General features: G+C 56.5%; 2 protein-coding genes across 13 annotated transcripts in view; one reads left to right on the forward strand and one right to left on the reverse strand.

The window, feature by feature from the left end:
* The window catches only part of MAPT (microtubule associated protein tau), a 96,008-nt gene extending 91,061 nt beyond the window's left edge, over positions 1-4,947 (forward strand). For all 12 annotated transcript variants that reach the window (XM_030296029.1, XM_030296035.1, XM_030296036.1 and 9 more), the window contains 3 exons: positions 3-84; positions 1,473-1,585; positions 4,469-4,947. In XM_030296029.1, coding sequence (XP_030151889.1) covers positions 3-84; positions 1,473-1,585; positions 4,469-4,684 — 411 coding nt within the window. In that variant the 3' untranslated portion in view covers positions 4,685-4,947. The remainder of the gene's footprint in view (positions 1-2; positions 85-1,472; positions 1,586-4,468) is intronic.
* Positions 4,948-9,969: 5,022 nt separating this feature from the next.
* Positions 9,970-15,489, reverse strand: part of KANSL1 (KAT8 regulatory NSL complex subunit 1) — a 179,888-nt gene continuing 174,368 nt past the window's right edge. Inside the window, 5 exon segments of the mRNA XM_030296161.2 lie at positions 9,970-11,803; positions 12,161-12,413; positions 13,290-13,402; positions 13,654-13,711; positions 14,324-14,445. Coding sequence (XP_030152021.1) covers positions 11,576-11,803; positions 12,161-12,413; positions 13,290-13,402; positions 13,654-13,711; positions 14,324-14,445 — 774 coding nt within the window. The 3' untranslated portion in view covers positions 9,970-11,575.

Consider the following 15,489-nt stretch of genomic DNA (forward strand, 5'->3'; position numbering starts at 1 on the left):
AGGTGCAAATAGTGTACAAACCAGTGGACCTGAGCAAGGTGACCTCCAAGTGTGGCTCGCTAGGCAACATCCATCATAAGCCAGGTAGCCCTTGCAGAAGGCGGGGAAGGTCGGGGTGGGGGGGGGGGAGGTGCGGGACGGGACTGGGTGGTGCCTTCTCCTAAAGTGGCTGGGAAGGATTGATGGGCTGGGCTGACGAGGGGAGCATCGAAGGTGGAACTTGCTGGGCCCTGGGAGGGGTGGCTCTCCCATCTCACTCCTGAGCAGGGCGCCATGCTGGCCAAGGCAACGTGACGAAGGGGGGCGGGTCCTAAGCCCTAACCTGGTTCTCCAAGCAGGCTGCACACAGAGCCTCTAGAGCCGGGGACAGGCCTGATCTGGCTCCCGAAGGCTGGCTTGTGGATGTTCCAGTTTGGTTCCCAGCCCACACAGGGGACACGTCACCGCCTGCGCCAGCCATTGCCAAGCTCCGGCCGTGACTTTGTTTCGACAGTAAATGCCGTTGGAGCTCTGCCATGCTTCCCTCCCCGCTCCCCTTCCCACACCACAAGAAAATCAGAGCTATCTGGAGATCTCTCTGCGCTGATGGAAATGTTCTAGACCTGCTCCGTCCAGTGCGGTGGCCCCCAACCACACGTGGCTACTGAGCACTGAAAACGTGGCCAGCGCAGTGGACAAAATGAGCTAATTGTATTTAATTAAAATTTAAGTAGCCACATGGGGCTGGTGGCTACCGTATTGCCCGGCGTAGATCTAGATTCTAACTCCTGCCCGGGGGTCCAGAGTGGGGACTTCTGCCGTGGGCCCGGTTCAGAGCTGAATCTGTACTTGCTGAAGCATTCCTGTGGGGAGACAAGGCTGGCAGAGATGTAGTCCGGATTGTCTCTCATCACGTTCCGGCTTCCCTTAGACTTGTTGTGGGAGTTTGGTCTCTCCCAGCGAAAACCATCCCTCAGCTGTGCCACCATTCACGCCATGAGCAGCTTTCTTGGGTGGCCTTATCCTTCCCCAGAAAGGAAGGATGTCTGTCTGTCTCCCTCTCTGGCCGCGTCTCCCACACTCGGGGTCCGAGGAGGGGGAGGGGTCAGGGCCCTTCCTTCGTTAGGGTGCATTTTGCCATTTAGTTTCACTCCGAGGCCTTGCAGGGCTGTGGCTTTACAGGATGTTGACCGAGAGAGAGACTTCACTCTTTGGAAGCCGACCACTTTAGAATTTAGAATCTTTTCTCCTACCCTGAGTTGTCATTGACCTTTGCATGAACTAAGGAGGAAGAATTTGTTGAGCAAATATCGATGCACACCTTGGTTAGAGAGCAAACTGTTGTCCAGCACTTGGGAAGGGCTCTTACCTGTGCCCAGACTACCTTCTAAATGAAGGACCGTCTTGTCTACTCCGAAGGATTGGGGTCTACTTGGAATGGCTTGCTTAGCCCTCCTTCAAGGCCTGGTGCCCCCGTGTGTGTTGTGTTCCAGGAGGCGGCCAGGTGGAGGTAAAATCTGAGAAGCTGGACTTCAAGGACAGAGTCCAGTCGAAGATCGGGTCCCTGGATAACATCACCCACGTCCCTGGTGGAGGGAATAAAAAGGTAAAAGGGGGCGGGGTGGGGAGGAGGCTGCATTTCGACATGGCTGTTAATGGAGTGCGGTGCACGAATCTGGTCCGGTTTTCCAGAGAAGGAAAGCTGAGGGGCCTGAACTAATTGGCTTCCTGTGGATTCTCAGCGACCACCAGGACTCATCGGGCGAGCCACCTTCGCCGGCCATTGCTGTCACCTGGGAGCCTTGCCAGATTTGATGCCCAGACCCCACCTGGAGATTCTGATTGGTCTCAGGTGCAGCCCGGGCACCTGGAGTTTGTAAAGCCCCCAGGTGATGCTTTCATGCCCGGGAAGGTGAGCGCCGCTGTCCTCCGTGACGGCGGTCGGCCCTGTGGTTGGCAAGCGTCCACGGAAGGAAGTGGCCATCCATCCCCAAAGCCAACCCCAGCGCACCAGAACGAGTAAAGGGAGCGTAACCTGGTTTTGTAAGTGGGTCACTAGGCAGTCAGAGCAAAACGGTGATGCTGAAATCCAGATTCCCGCAGAGCCCCTGCCTGTCGGTCACAGAATCGTCCACGGGGAAGGCTGCTGGACCCAGGGCCTCGGCGATCCGGGCAGTTTCTGGAGTCCTCGGGTCTCGCTGTGGGAGCTGGGGGAAGGGGAAGCCAGGGCTTGTGGCCCTGAGCAGGCTCCCTCCGGGCGCATCACAGGATGTGGTCTTATGGCTGTACTTCTTTGCTGCAGAAACGCAGCCAAAGTGCTCCCTGGGGGGTTCCCACTCCCTCCAGCGGCCGTGAACTTCTGGAAGTGGCTCATTTTCCAGTTTGCAGTGCCCCCCAGCAGCTGACGGAGGGGTGGTGGAAGGAGAAGGGGTGTCCCAGAATGGGCACAGACTCTGAGACCCGACCCAGTGTGAGAAAGGGCACTGGCCAAAGTGGCCCAGCTGGTTGGAAGTGGCAGCCGTCACACCATTCATTCTGAATGGACATGCCCCATGCCGCGTGTGAGGCCAAAGCCCAAGGGGGCGGTTCTGGAGAAGCACTGGCTGGTGTGGTCTTACTTAAAGCAGAGGCCGCAGACTGAGACCTCAGGACAAACCTGACCACAGACGAGCTCCCCGAAGGCCGGGGCGCGGAGGGCGGGGTACTCACGCCCTTGGATGGCCTTGCGCTCTCTGGCTCCCCGCAGCACCCCCTGTCACCCCCCCACCCCCACCCCGGACAGCAGGGTGGACCCGGTTCCCCAGACTGGGCTTCCAAGGTGCAGAAATATCATCTCAGTGCCTGGTCCCTGGTAAAAGAGGGGCCGGGAGGCCGCGCGCTTCAAGGGAAGTGAGGCAGGGCCCAGTTCTCTGAGGTTGTGGAGAAGGTTCTCTGCAAAAGCCAGGTGGCTCTTCTAGCTTCTGTCACCTGACCGCCTCCCCGGTTTAAGGCCTGGGCATTGGCGATTCCCTGGGTGAAGGAAGGTCTCTGCCCATCTCTGGAAGCTTCTATGTCCTGAGCAAAGCTCTGGGCTTGACTCTGCTTGGAGGTGGGACCTGGGCAGGCCGGGCAAGTGCTCTCAGCTCGTTTCTCCCTCAGCAAAATGGGACCGAAATATCCACATCCCCGGGTGGTGCTGAAACCCAAAGGAGATGGTGTTCTGGAAGGTTCCTGGTACTTTGTAACCAGCTAAGAATGTGACTTAGAGTCAAGCCAGAGTGTGAACTTCCATTTTAACTCACCTCTGTGCTGGCTGAGAAAGGGTGGGCCTGGCCCTGCCCACCACTCAGAAGACACTGTCCTGACCCCAGAGTGTCCCTGCCTATCTAGTCCCCCACTTCCTCCTGTGATGGGCAGGAAGCTCTAACAAGCGGTGGAGTGCAGGACCCCCGTCTCCAGAGCGCCCTTCAGTTTGGGAGATTTGGGGACTTATACCCACGTCCAAGCCCCCCCCCACCACCACCACCACAACGGGGGCTTCTCAGCCGGGGTCCACGGACTCCCGAGTTTGTGCAGAACGCTTGTGGGTCTCTGAGCGCCTGCCCGCTTGTGTCCATCTTTCTGGCTTCGCCAGATGCACAAAGGTCTTAGGACCCCAAAAAAGGAGAGGATTCCTGTCCGCCACTTCCGGGCTCAGCAGGAGCTCTTATGAACTGCTCACATCTGCGACACAGGCTCTCTGAGGGTCGTGGGCATCCTCTGGAGCTAAGTACCTCTGGCCTCCTGGCCCTGTCGTTGTTTCTCTCCTTGAAAAAGGACTTTATGGCACCATCGTTTCTGGCACACCTTCCAGGGCGGTTCACGCTTGCTGCCACCTCCAAAGCCCTCAGTCAAAGGCCAAGGGGAGGAGTGTGTGTGGCTCACGGCTGGACGGCGGTGACTCTGGGGATGTCCCTTAATCATCTCCAGCTTCTCCTTCATGCTTTACTTTGCAATTGGGTAATATTTTTTTTTTAGAGAGAGGGCACCAGTAAGCGAGGGGCAGAGAGAGAGAGAGGCGGGGCCTCCCCCGGGCTCATGTGTTACCCGGAGCGGGGCTCGAGCTCACCCCATGGGTGACTCGAACTCATGAACTGTGAGCTCATGACCTGAGCCGAAGTCAGATGCTTAATGACTGAGCCACCCAGGCGCCCCATGCAGTTTGATGATATCTATTAAGATAAAATGCACATGTCTTTTGACCTACCAGCCATTCCGCTCCTAGGATACGGTTACACGTGTGTGAAATGACGTGCACACAGGGCTATATTCATACACGGCGCCAAGGGACGCGGGTGGCTGGCAGGCAGGCGCTGGAGGACCCGCGCGCAGGTGTTCACTCCGGGACGGTGACCAGACCACGGTCACCGCAGCCCCCGGGGGGGGGGGCAGGCAGGGCTTGCTCCCCTTCCTATGGCTTAATTCACCCCTCCTCCCCTCCCCCTCCCCCCAACTACCTCCTCTCTCGCAGATCGAAACCCACAAGCTGACCTTCCGCGAGAACGCCAAAGCCAAGACAGACCACGGGGCGGAGATCGTGTACAAGTCGCCCGTGGTGTCCGGGGACACGTCTCCGCGGCACCTCAGCAACGTGTCCTCCACGGGCAGCATCGACATGGTAGACTCGCCCCAGCTCGCCACGCTAGCCGACGAAGTGTCCGCCTCCCTGGCCAAGCAGGGTTTGTGATCAGGCCCCCGGGGCGGTCAATAATCGTGGAGAGAAGAGAGAGAGTGTGGAAAAAAAAAGAATAATGATCTGGCCCTTCGCCCTCTGCCCTCCCCCAGCTGCTCCTCACAGATCGGTTAATCGGTTAATCACTTTAACCTGCTTTTGTCGCTCGGCCCTGGCTCGGGACTTCAAAATCAGTGACGGGAAAAAGAGCAAATTCCAGCTTTCCAAATTGATGGGTGGGCTGGCGATAATAAAATATTTTTAAAAACATTTAAAAAGACGACCACACCCACCATTTCCTTGGGCAATTACTTTTGATTCTTTTTTTTTCCCCCTCCGCCTAGAAGAGGGAGGAGAGGCTCTGCGAGCTGCTTCTGGGGAATCTCAAGGGACTGCGGGCGCCCCTGCTCTGCCCTGTCCTGGGGGTGTCACAGAGGCAGCGGCAGCAGCAACGGATTTGAAACCGGGTGCCGTGTGGGAGCCGCGGGGGCGGATGTCAACTTTGTGGTGGGGGTTGGGGGAGGAGCCCCGGAGAGGCTGAGGCAGGGGAAGGGGGGGGAGGGAGAGGGCAGAAGGGACAGTGTGGGAGTGGGTGATGGGGGGGGGGGCGGGGAGCCACTGCTCTCTGCCTGGAAGGACAGCGGGAAGGGCAGACCGCCTCGGCCGCCCACAGCTCGCTCGCGCCAGGCGGCCTCCCTGTGCTCGGTGGCCCGGGGTCCGCCACGGGGCCCGTGTGCCACCGTCCCCGCGGGCGGCCCGTGGGAGAAAGGCTCCGGTTGGCGGGAGGAGGTGGTCGGTTGGCGGGAGGGGGACACCCTGTGGATCGCTTCCTCGGAGAAGACTGACCTTGACGTCCCGAGCGCTGGCCTCTTTCTCCCTCCCCGCAGGGTGGGGGCCCCACGGAAACCCTGTTTTATTGAGTTCTGAAGGTTGGAACTGCAGCCACGATTTTGGCCACCTCACAGTTCTGGGACTTTAGGGCTAAACCAGTTCTCTTTGTAAGGACTCGTGCCTCTTGGGGGCATCCGCCTGTTCCCAAGCCTGGGCCTCTGGCATCCCTGGAGCGTGCTGGGGTCTGGGAGGTGGGTCCTGAGCCTCCTGTCCCTCCCGTGGCCACTGCAGCCACCTGTCCTCCCTCCCCCCCACCATGCCCATGTGTCTGCTGTGCGGAGCCCAGTCACTGCCTGTCCCCCTCATGATGTCACACTGTCCCGAGTTCCCAGCCTCACCACGCCCCTTTCTCAGCACTGGACGTTGTTCAGACGCAGGAGGCACCTGCTCTCAAATAAAGGGGTGTCTGAGCGAAGGCAAAACCCAGGCACAAGGTGAGATCTCGGTCCCTTGGTTTAAGTTATAACTCACCCAACCGGTGCGTCCCCTCACAATGAACCTGATGACCGTACTCCGTCCCTTACCCCCCACCTCTCCTCGCAGACGTGAGCCAGGGTGGGCTCAGCAATGACCCGGGATGTTTTGGCCTTGTTTCTACTTGGAGAGCCTTTTCCTCCCAGAAGGCCTGGTCCCCTTCCTGAGTTGAACTGGCAGCGGGTTGGCCGTCCTGGGTCCAGAGGCGGCAGCAGGTCAGGCAGGCAAGGCCCCTGGGGCAGGGCCACACTCTGGGCCCCGATTCCACCCGAGCTTGTGACTGCCAGCCTCTCCGAGGCCCCGCCAGCGCTCAGCCCTGCATACCCCGGGAGGGGAGCACGCCCCCTCGGAAATGGTTCTTCCCCCCACCCCCCACCCCCCCGCCACCCCCCCGTCCCAGCTGGAAGCAGTGCTGTCTGTCCTGCTGGAGCAGCTGAACATATACATAGACGTCACCTTTCCCTCCCCGTCTGCACCCTGTCGCGTTGTAGTCTGATTTGTCTGTTTATGCTTGGATTCACCAGAGTGACTTTGATAATGAAAAGGTTAAAAAAAAAAAAAAAAAAGGACGCATGTATCTTGAAATGCTTGTGAAGAGGTTTCTAACCCACCCCACGGGGGTCCTAGATGTCTCTCCCTCCCACACGGGGGGCTTGGCTCCGGGTGGCCGGTGTGGCTCTACCCGGTCACAACCTCCTGATCTGAAAGGCTTCCGGGGCATCTGGGACCAGGTTCTGACATTGGAGAACCTTCAGCTTGGAGGAAGGCCCAGAGCACAGGACTGGGACAGGATCCTGGGGCAGAAGCTACGGCGCCCCCTTGCTGCCCGGCTGGGACTTCCCTTTGTTGGGGCAGAGAGAGGTGGATCTTGTGGCCGGGCTGGTCTGCAGCGAGGAGATGGCCCTCTCCGGTCACAGCCAGAAGCCCCCAGCAGCCACGAGGGTCACCCTGTGTCACAAGAGAAAGGAACCCGGGACCAGCCGGGAAGAGGCCTGGGGTCCCACCGCAAGCTGTCCCCCTGGAAGGGCAGCCCCAGCCTCCCCACCAAGCGCCCTCCAGCCACAGCAGGGCTTGGATGGACTGGCCGCCCCGGATGAGCCCCGGGGGCCCGTGCTGCCTGACTGCAGCAGGGTGACAAGTCAGGAGACGCCGTCCCCAGAGCCTTGGTGGGGGCCCCCGCCGACCTTGCACAAGCCCCGTCTGCTGCCACAGGGAGAGGAGACAGCCTTTGTGGAAAATCGCCATTTTAAAGAAATTCAGCGACCTCAGGCCCAGTTCTGCCACTTCCGGTTTGGGCACCGTTCAAGGCACCCCTGCGGGCTGGTGGGCGTCCAGGGCCGCCTCTCTAGGGCTGGCGGCTTCATTTGCAGCTCGAGCTTTCCATGCAAGGAGTCATTTGGGCCCAGAACTAACCCGCCGTGAGGCTCTCTACCGCTTGGAGTCCCAGCTGCTCTTAGAAGGGTTCTGAGGAAGGGAAGGGAACCGTAGTTCGGAGGTGGTAGCTCTTAGAGACTCGGCCCCGCAGCGTTGCCACGGACTCCGGCTGCGCCTCTGTCTGCACTTGCCCTACCTTATCCTGAGGGCCTTGCTCAGAGGGCTCCGGGATCTCCCTCGTCGGGGAGGGGGGCGGGGTGGGGACTGCTGGGGTCGGCCTAGAGATCACAGTCTAGGGTGACCAGGTCAGTGCGGCAGGGAGATTGCAAAGGGATGCTGGCTTGTGACCTTCAATGAGGACAATCCCCCCTCCCCCCGCCACCACCAGGCTGGGCACTCTCGACCACCCCGTTCCCCCCACGTCCGGTCCGCGTCCCCTGGGTGGGCTGTGCTGTGCGCCTGGTTCCTTCAAGCTCTCCACTCACTTATCCGTAGTTCTATTTAAACGGACTTCAACGCGGAGACTGTATTCTGCTTGCGATTGCTTGTCGTGCTTCTGGGGGGAGGGGGGAGGAACCTGTAAGATAGTTACCATGGGCAGAGGGAAGTCTTGGAGGGCAGCAACCACCAAGTAACCCTTTTCTTCGGACCACCCATGTTTGCTAGAGGTCCCTGGGGTCCCGCCCGCCGGCCCCGTCGTCTCCTTCCCCACCAGGGGCAGGCAGCGAGGCTTGGGGAGGAGTCTGGAGACAGAGCTGCCCCCTCACGGGGGTCCCCGGGCCCACAGCCCCGCCTACCGCAGACCCCGGCATCCTTCCATCTATCTAAGCCGCCGGAGCCTCCGCGCCACCTTTCCCACCTGCTGCTGCGGACGTGCAGCCTGTGCTAGCGGCCGCTGAGAGCTCTTCCTTCTTCCTTCCCCCCCTCTTTTGTCTTTGTCCCCAAGTCAGGCCATCGGGTGGGGATGAGGGTGGAGGTGGAGGTGGTCAGCTCGTCGCACCTGTAGACCTGTGGCTTCGAGACTTCTGGTTTCTCTTCAGCTCTGAAAAGGGTTACCCTGGGCACCGGCCCAGAGTCCCCCCTCCTAATGGACTTAGCCCCGTGAATTTGCAGTGTTGGGCAGGACAATCTCTGGCACTCGCAAGTCCCATGATTTCTTTGGTAATTTTGAGGGTGGGGGGAGGGACATGAAACCATCTTAGCTTAGCTTCCTGTCTGTGAACGTCCATATGGTGTATTGTGTGTTTTAACAAACGATTTACACTGATTGTTGCTGTAAAAGTGAATTTGGAAATAAAGTTATTACTGATTAAGTAAGGTCTCCGTGCATGGATTCAGAGGACAAGAAAATGATTCAGGATGTACGACGTGCAAGTCCTTTCCTAACCTTAGAGAACTTCGCTCCCAGCAGGAAATGTCAAGGTTGCTAAAATCTCTCTCTGGGGCCTGCAGGTGCAGGAAGAGTTCTCAAGACTCATTCATTTTCACTCGATTCTGATTCTGGTGCTGGGAGTCCGTCCCGATCCAACTCAAAGAAAGGCCAGTACCCTTGTAGGTGGGCTCACAAGGCTGCACTCCAACTCCAGAGTCTGTTAAGACCCACACCGGCATATTCAGAGGGGCCACGGCTGCAGCGGGTGTAGGAGATCTCGTTTGCTCCCAGAGGCCCGGGGCTGGAGCAGAACACTAGGCCCGCCAAGGCTTACATTCCTTCCAGGCTTCCGGAGCCGCATTCCTCTCTCCTTCGGGTCCTCATTAGATTGGGGAAGGAGTCCGCTACACGGAGATAGCAGATAGCCCCTAGCAATGCCACAAAGAAAACAAATACCAAACAGTAGCCATATTAATTCCTGTTCTTTAGTAATTAGGTCAAGGTCCTAAGAAGGAGCCCTTCAATTTTCATACAAAGTTTCAAAATACCGGTTTTCTCTGCTTTCCCCCTTGTGCTCACTCTAGCCACTGCGGGCAGAAGCTTAAGCAGAGAAGGTCTTAAGTGCAGCCACAGACGCAGGAACAGGGCAGCCAGAGAGAAAGGCTCCCTCACGACTCGGCGCTCATCGCCAGATGACTACCGTGGAAAAAGGGAATGAGGCCTGCCGGCGTCTTTCTCTCGTACATACAAAACCCAGCCCGTAGGCTCCTCAGAAGAACGATGCTACGAAGTATGTACGTTCTCACTGACCCCAACCCCAGAAAAAGCGGTGAGAGGTGGGATCTCCCTGAGAGCAATTCAGAACAGTTCTAAGATGTCGTACTGCTGGCCTCACTAGAGAAGGAACATCAAGAGGCAATGACCAATTGCTTACACCCAACAAAAAGTTTATCTACACAGAGCCCCCTATACCCTGGGCACCCCTTACTGCCCCCCCACCCGACTCCATCCTCTCCCTGGTGACCATCAGGTGGCCCTGCCAGGTGCCCAAGGACGGAACGGAGACTTCCCAAGGTTCAGAGCAAGTCCAGGGACCCAGAGAACTAACTGCTCCAGTGGGACAGGGTCCTAAGCTGCCACCCCCGACGTGGACCCGGTCCAATGTCAACAAAGGCCTGGCAACACAACGTTCTGTAACTTTTTTTTTTTATTTTTTTCAATTTTTCCTTCCTTTTTTTTTTTAAGCACTAGTCTGTGCTTTGCGAACAGAATCAAGACATTAACAAAGATCAGCTTCTCTGAAGAAAAGCATTTCTATAGAACAAAGACAGCTACATGTTTCGCTGCCAATACACAGCTCAAAGCAGGAAAAGAAAATATTTACAAAATACAAGGTTTTTTTTTTCCATTTTTGTTTTTGTTTTTTTTTTTTTTAACAATGCTAAAAGGGTTATTCAGAATTTTCAACCTTATAAATAGAAGAAGCACTTTATGCATAGGGATATGGTGCATTATTGTTTTTAAAGAAACAATGACAAACCCTTTAACTTGCAAACAGAATCAAAAAAAATCACTAATGTTGAAAATTGTGAAAAAACCCCAACCATTAAGCAGTTTGTCTACTATTTTTATACGATTACAAAATGGCAACAAAAAAAAAAATAGAAATAAAAATAAAGAAGTTCTTATTGCCCCCCCCTTTTGGTGATGTGATCATACATGAGACAGGCACGAGGTTGACCAAGGGGGGTGATGAGGGAGTGATGGGAACCACAGCTAGGACCAGACAACGTTCCACAGGCAAGGGGAGCGTGGGAAAGGAAAGGCTGGACGCCAACAGGGAAGTGCGTGTGGGGGAAATGGGACCAAATGAATCCACGATGACAGAATCCTAGAGGGGAGATGACTGCTCGTGTCCCTGACCCCCCAGTTTGCAGAGGAGTGGGAATGGAAGTAGCCCTAACCCCACCTTCGCAGACGGGGGACACAGTTGGTAAAAACATCTGGGTGGAAGGCCTGGTGTGTGTGGGTGCGCGGGTGGCATCGGGGAGCAGAGAGGGAGCGCAAGGGGCGGGGCAGGGACCTGAGCAGCCGCAGTCACGTTACTGCAGTGGAGGAGTCAAAACAGAGAGGACCAAACGCAGCGGAAACCCAGACTAGGTCTCCAAGATCTGGATGACAAAGGGAAGCCGTTCTGTCGACTGAGAGTTCGGAACAGGTGGCGGTTATGACCAAGAGGCTCTGGTGGGCGTGGGGGTGCCCTAGCACAGATGGCCAAGGGGGACCCGGCCAGGAGGGCCAGAGCTGGGCCGGGCCGCCGACAGGAGGAGAGGAGAAAGGGTGAGAGTCCAGAGCGTGCTGTTCTCCCCCTACCCTGACCTCAGGCGGCAACGCTGAGCGGGGAGCTTGCCATTCCCTCTGCCCACGTGGCTGTCCCACCCTGTCCACAGGTGCGGGGCGGGGGCGGGGGGGGGGGGGTGGTCACCTAACATCGCTAAGTCCAGTGATTCAACAGTGCGGAGGATGTGCCAGGACCAGGCCAGCAGGGTCTTATCCTGAACTTCTGTTTGCCAACTGGAGGAAGTGCTCAGGTGTGTGACAACAAAACATGGAAACCAAAACCAAACAAAACAAAAATCAAAACAAAACAAAAATACCAAAGTAGAATCTAAATTCCTTAAATTCACTAAAAACTGTGAAAATTTCCGGCATATGATGTTTGAATATCAAACGCAGAGATTTCTGAAGCTTTAATGCCAATAGTTAGTGAGTCTGTTTAGATTCTCGTATCCCGCTCATCTGTGAGTTGGACGCTGAGCTGTGACTGTTGTCGCCAAATGCCGACTCTTGAGGGGGACAACGGGGGGCGAGGTGGGGGCCACCTCTGCCTCTCGGCCAGTCTTGCTGCCTGAGGTGCGCCGAGTACAGCGGGCTGCCCGTTCCTGTGCATCCAGTTGGTCCTCACACTCCGTCTGGGGACTGTATGCCAAGGGGAAGGTTCGCCGTTCCCACGGCTGGACGGACTGTGGGGAGACAAACCGCCATGGTGAGAAGCTGGTTCCAGACTACGTTCCGCCCCAAGGCCCTGGCCCGAGACTCGTGGATTCAAGTCCATGACCAATCTCCAGACTTCCTGGAGCGGTCCAGGAAGAGCCCTTACAGAGCCGGCAGTTCCATGGCACCTTCAGAAGATCAATTTCAAGTGCAGCCCCTTGTCCCCTTTAAAATGGGGAGGGGAGTAAAAATAAATAAAATAAAAGTAAAATAAAATGGGGAGGGGAGTCCTATGACGCAGACCCATCTTCAGCAGGGGCTGTCCCCCTCCCCTGCTCTATCCCCCCACCCTGCCAACCCCCACGCAAAGGCCGTGTGTCCCTCACCTGCTCATCCAGCCCCAGCTCCGGTGTGGAACAGCGGGTGTCTTCACTGGCCAGGTGTCGTAGAGCATCCCGAGCCACAGGGGTGAGGGGCGCCGAGTGCAGTTCTGGGCTAATGGGGCTCCTTGGGGACTGACCGTGGGAGAACTCCGACAAAGAGTGGCTACTACTGACATCAGGGGAGGCGGGCTGGGGGGTGGAGGGGTTGGCACTGCCCAGCTGAGGGGTCGTCCGGCCATCTGATGACCTGTAAGACCTGTACACCAACGAGTGCAAATCTGAGTGCCTGGGTAATGGGGGATGACGCTCTACCTTGGGCGGATGGGGAGGAGGCATGAAAAGGGCATCCCAACCAGAGGAGCCGAGGGAGATGGACACCCAACGGTTCTTTCCCAGAAACCACACGTCCTCTCGTTTCTTCCCACCACCATGTAAGGGGCGGGGTGGGTGGAGGGGGCACACAGGACAGTCGTAAGAGCCCTGTGTGCCCATCATCCCAAGAGAAGGCCACGGCTGAACAATGCCAGGGGCTACTCTCTGGCACAGTGCCCAGTGAATTCCCAGGAAAGGGAAATCAGTCTAGACTTTGAAAACTGTAGTCAAGGGAAAAAAGGCAAAAACAAGAGCCCTAAATCTTTCTACTTGAGAATCCTGAGGGCTTCTGCCACTGTTACAATAAATGGAGACAGGATGGGTCAGTTCTTTCATGCACGACCACCACCCCCCGTTCCACTGTCCTAAGGAAGGTTACCCTGGGTGAGGCCTCCAAAGCTCCTCTGGTTAAATCACCACGACCCGCAAATGGCCTCCTCATGCCACAGACACTACACTTGATCTTAGCCAAAAGGCTGAGAAGCGATCCTAATGCCACAGACAGCTGGCGCCCGGAGCCCAGGAGAGCATGAAAGTTTGCCACAACTGGACAGTCGTCCGGCACTCAGCAAGGACCCAGCCACGGGACCACGTGCCCTCATCAGTTCCACCAAACACCAGGAACTTCTGCGCTCAGGGCCACTGCCAGTGGAGGAGCATGCAGAGCGCCTGTGGGGCAGTGGTAGTTCCACAGACACAGCGGCCAACTCCCTGCCCACCCTCCCTTCACAGGCCTGGCCACCTGAGCCTGCCCCATCACCTGCTGCCCCGCCGCTGGGGTGGCACACTCGTGGTCCACAACCACCGAGCCCTCTCCATCTCCTCACACTTGGCATGTAGGGCGGCGAAGGCTGCATCAGATAGATCCTCGACCTGCGAGAGAAAAGCTTCACTGATCCCCTCTCCCCTCCAGCAAGCCGAGTTTAAGTATGGGTGGATCAATTCTAGAACAAGCCCCAGCCCTTACTAGGCTCTTCCCCATCCGGACAGGAATGCAATGAGCTTGCACTTGACACCCATGGGTCTTGAGGCACTTGGGATGTGTGCACGTGTGTGTGTGTGTGTGTGTGTGTGTGCGCGCGCGCGCGCGTGCATCTCCTAACAGAGAATGACCATGCTGTTACCTCCTCATTCTCCTCGTCAGGACTCCCCTTCAGAGACCGAAGATCGACCTCCCGCCAGCTGCAAAATCAAGAAGGGACAATTGTGAGGGCTAGGCAACCGGGGCAGAATTAGTGTGTCTGTGCAAAGAACGAGAGCTGGGCGCATGTGAACGACCCTGCCCTCTCACGGCTCGGCCTTGGTAGCCCCCAAGGCCTCTGAAAGAGGCTCCACACTCCAATGCCCCAACAGGACACAGGCTGGGAGACTGTGACAAACTCAAGCAAAGGGACTGTTTAGAGGGGACCACCGCTATTCAGTCCCAGCTGACTGCCACTCTGTGAGAGTGCCTGTACGGGGCTGCCCAATTTCTGAGTTGTCAACAAAGGCTAGAAACAAAGATTCATACGTGAAATCCTGCTTTGATGCGGACAACGAACTCCTCAGTGCTGTCAAACAAACATAGCTGCAGCCAGTTTGTGGCCTGTGGTCTGGCTGGTGCTCATATAATAGAGAACTGTATATAGAAACAATTTCACTCCTATCAGGTTAAGACTTTCTCTTAAGGAGAAGGCAAAACCTAAGGCTAGAACCCCAAGGTCTGTGACAAAAAGGGGAAAAGGCCAAGAACAGGAAGAACAGGAAGAACAGGGAGAGGAGCCAATTATCTAGGGCCCCTACCTAGATACCTACCTGGGGGTAAGGATTTCCTTGTATTGTAGTTTCTCTACACGAGTTGTTGCAGCAACAGACATAGGGATGACAATGTTGTTAATGTCGAATGAGCTCTCTCCCCTTCTCCTCCTCACTGGCTGCTGTAAGACAAAGGTAAGTTTAAAAGGGAGGCACAATTTTGCAAACAGCAAATCATACACCTAAGACTTCAAACATTACTGGATCACCAGCCCCCAGGCACCTGGTCCTTGGGTGGGGGCCGGCCCTGCAGCAGCCACTGTCTTCATCAAGGAGGTGGTCTGCCACTACAAGGTCCTCAGGAGAAACGCGAGGTGGCCCTGAGGAGCACCTCCAGCTCACAAGTCTCACTGGTCACCCTCTTCCTTTATGGGCTCACGTGGAAAAAGACTTCAGCTGAATTTTACAGGGTGGGCATCCTGGGGCCTCGAACCTAGTGCTGAGGTTCTGACTCCTCTGTATACACCTTTATCCCCTTCCTTTAAAGTCATCCTTTCTGTTTCCCCCGTTTATCTGTCACTCAGACCCATAGTGGCTCCTAATGCTTAACTGGGCCTAGTGGGGACTCTTCAGGTTAGAAATGCGAGTTCCCTTATCGGGAAAAGACCTCAGAGGACAGGTCCAGCTCAACAGATCCTCTAACCTTGGACATCACGATAGCCCTTCCTCCTTATAGATCTGAACTCTTCAGCTAAGTCTGTACCCACCATCTGCTCAGCCTATGTGATTTCCCCCTCTTTCTGGCTGTTATTCTTGGGGAAGGGTGGAGAGCTTTCTAGCTCTACCAGTGGAGCTGAATGGAGGAAAATGCAGGAAGAGGACCTGGCTCCACAGTTTCTTGGAGAATGGAGATTTGCTTCTCCAGGAGGCTGAGAAGATCAAACTCTCAGGAAGAAAGAAGACTAACAAGGATCCACTATCAGAGGAGGAGGTGGGCACCCACAGCAGCCCGGAGGCCAGAGCAGGAGTAAAGCAGGGAGCCGGAAAACCTGGTTTCTTCCATGGAGGAAAAAGTCCACCAGCTGCTTGGGCCCAGATAACAAACACCCCACCCTGAAACAGACACCGGCAGCCAAGAGGGGCCGGAGGCAAACGGCAGGATGCCACACACGCTGCCATGGTGACAATACAGCTGGAAACACCCGAGAGGCTGCACTCAAACCCAA

Source organism: Lynx canadensis, chromosome E1 (genome assembly GCF_007474595.2).
Source record: "Lynx canadensis isolate LIC74 chromosome E1, mLynCan4.pri.v2, whole genome shotgun sequence".
Taxonomy (NCBI): Eukaryota; Metazoa; Chordata; class Mammalia; order Carnivora; family Felidae; genus Lynx; species Lynx canadensis.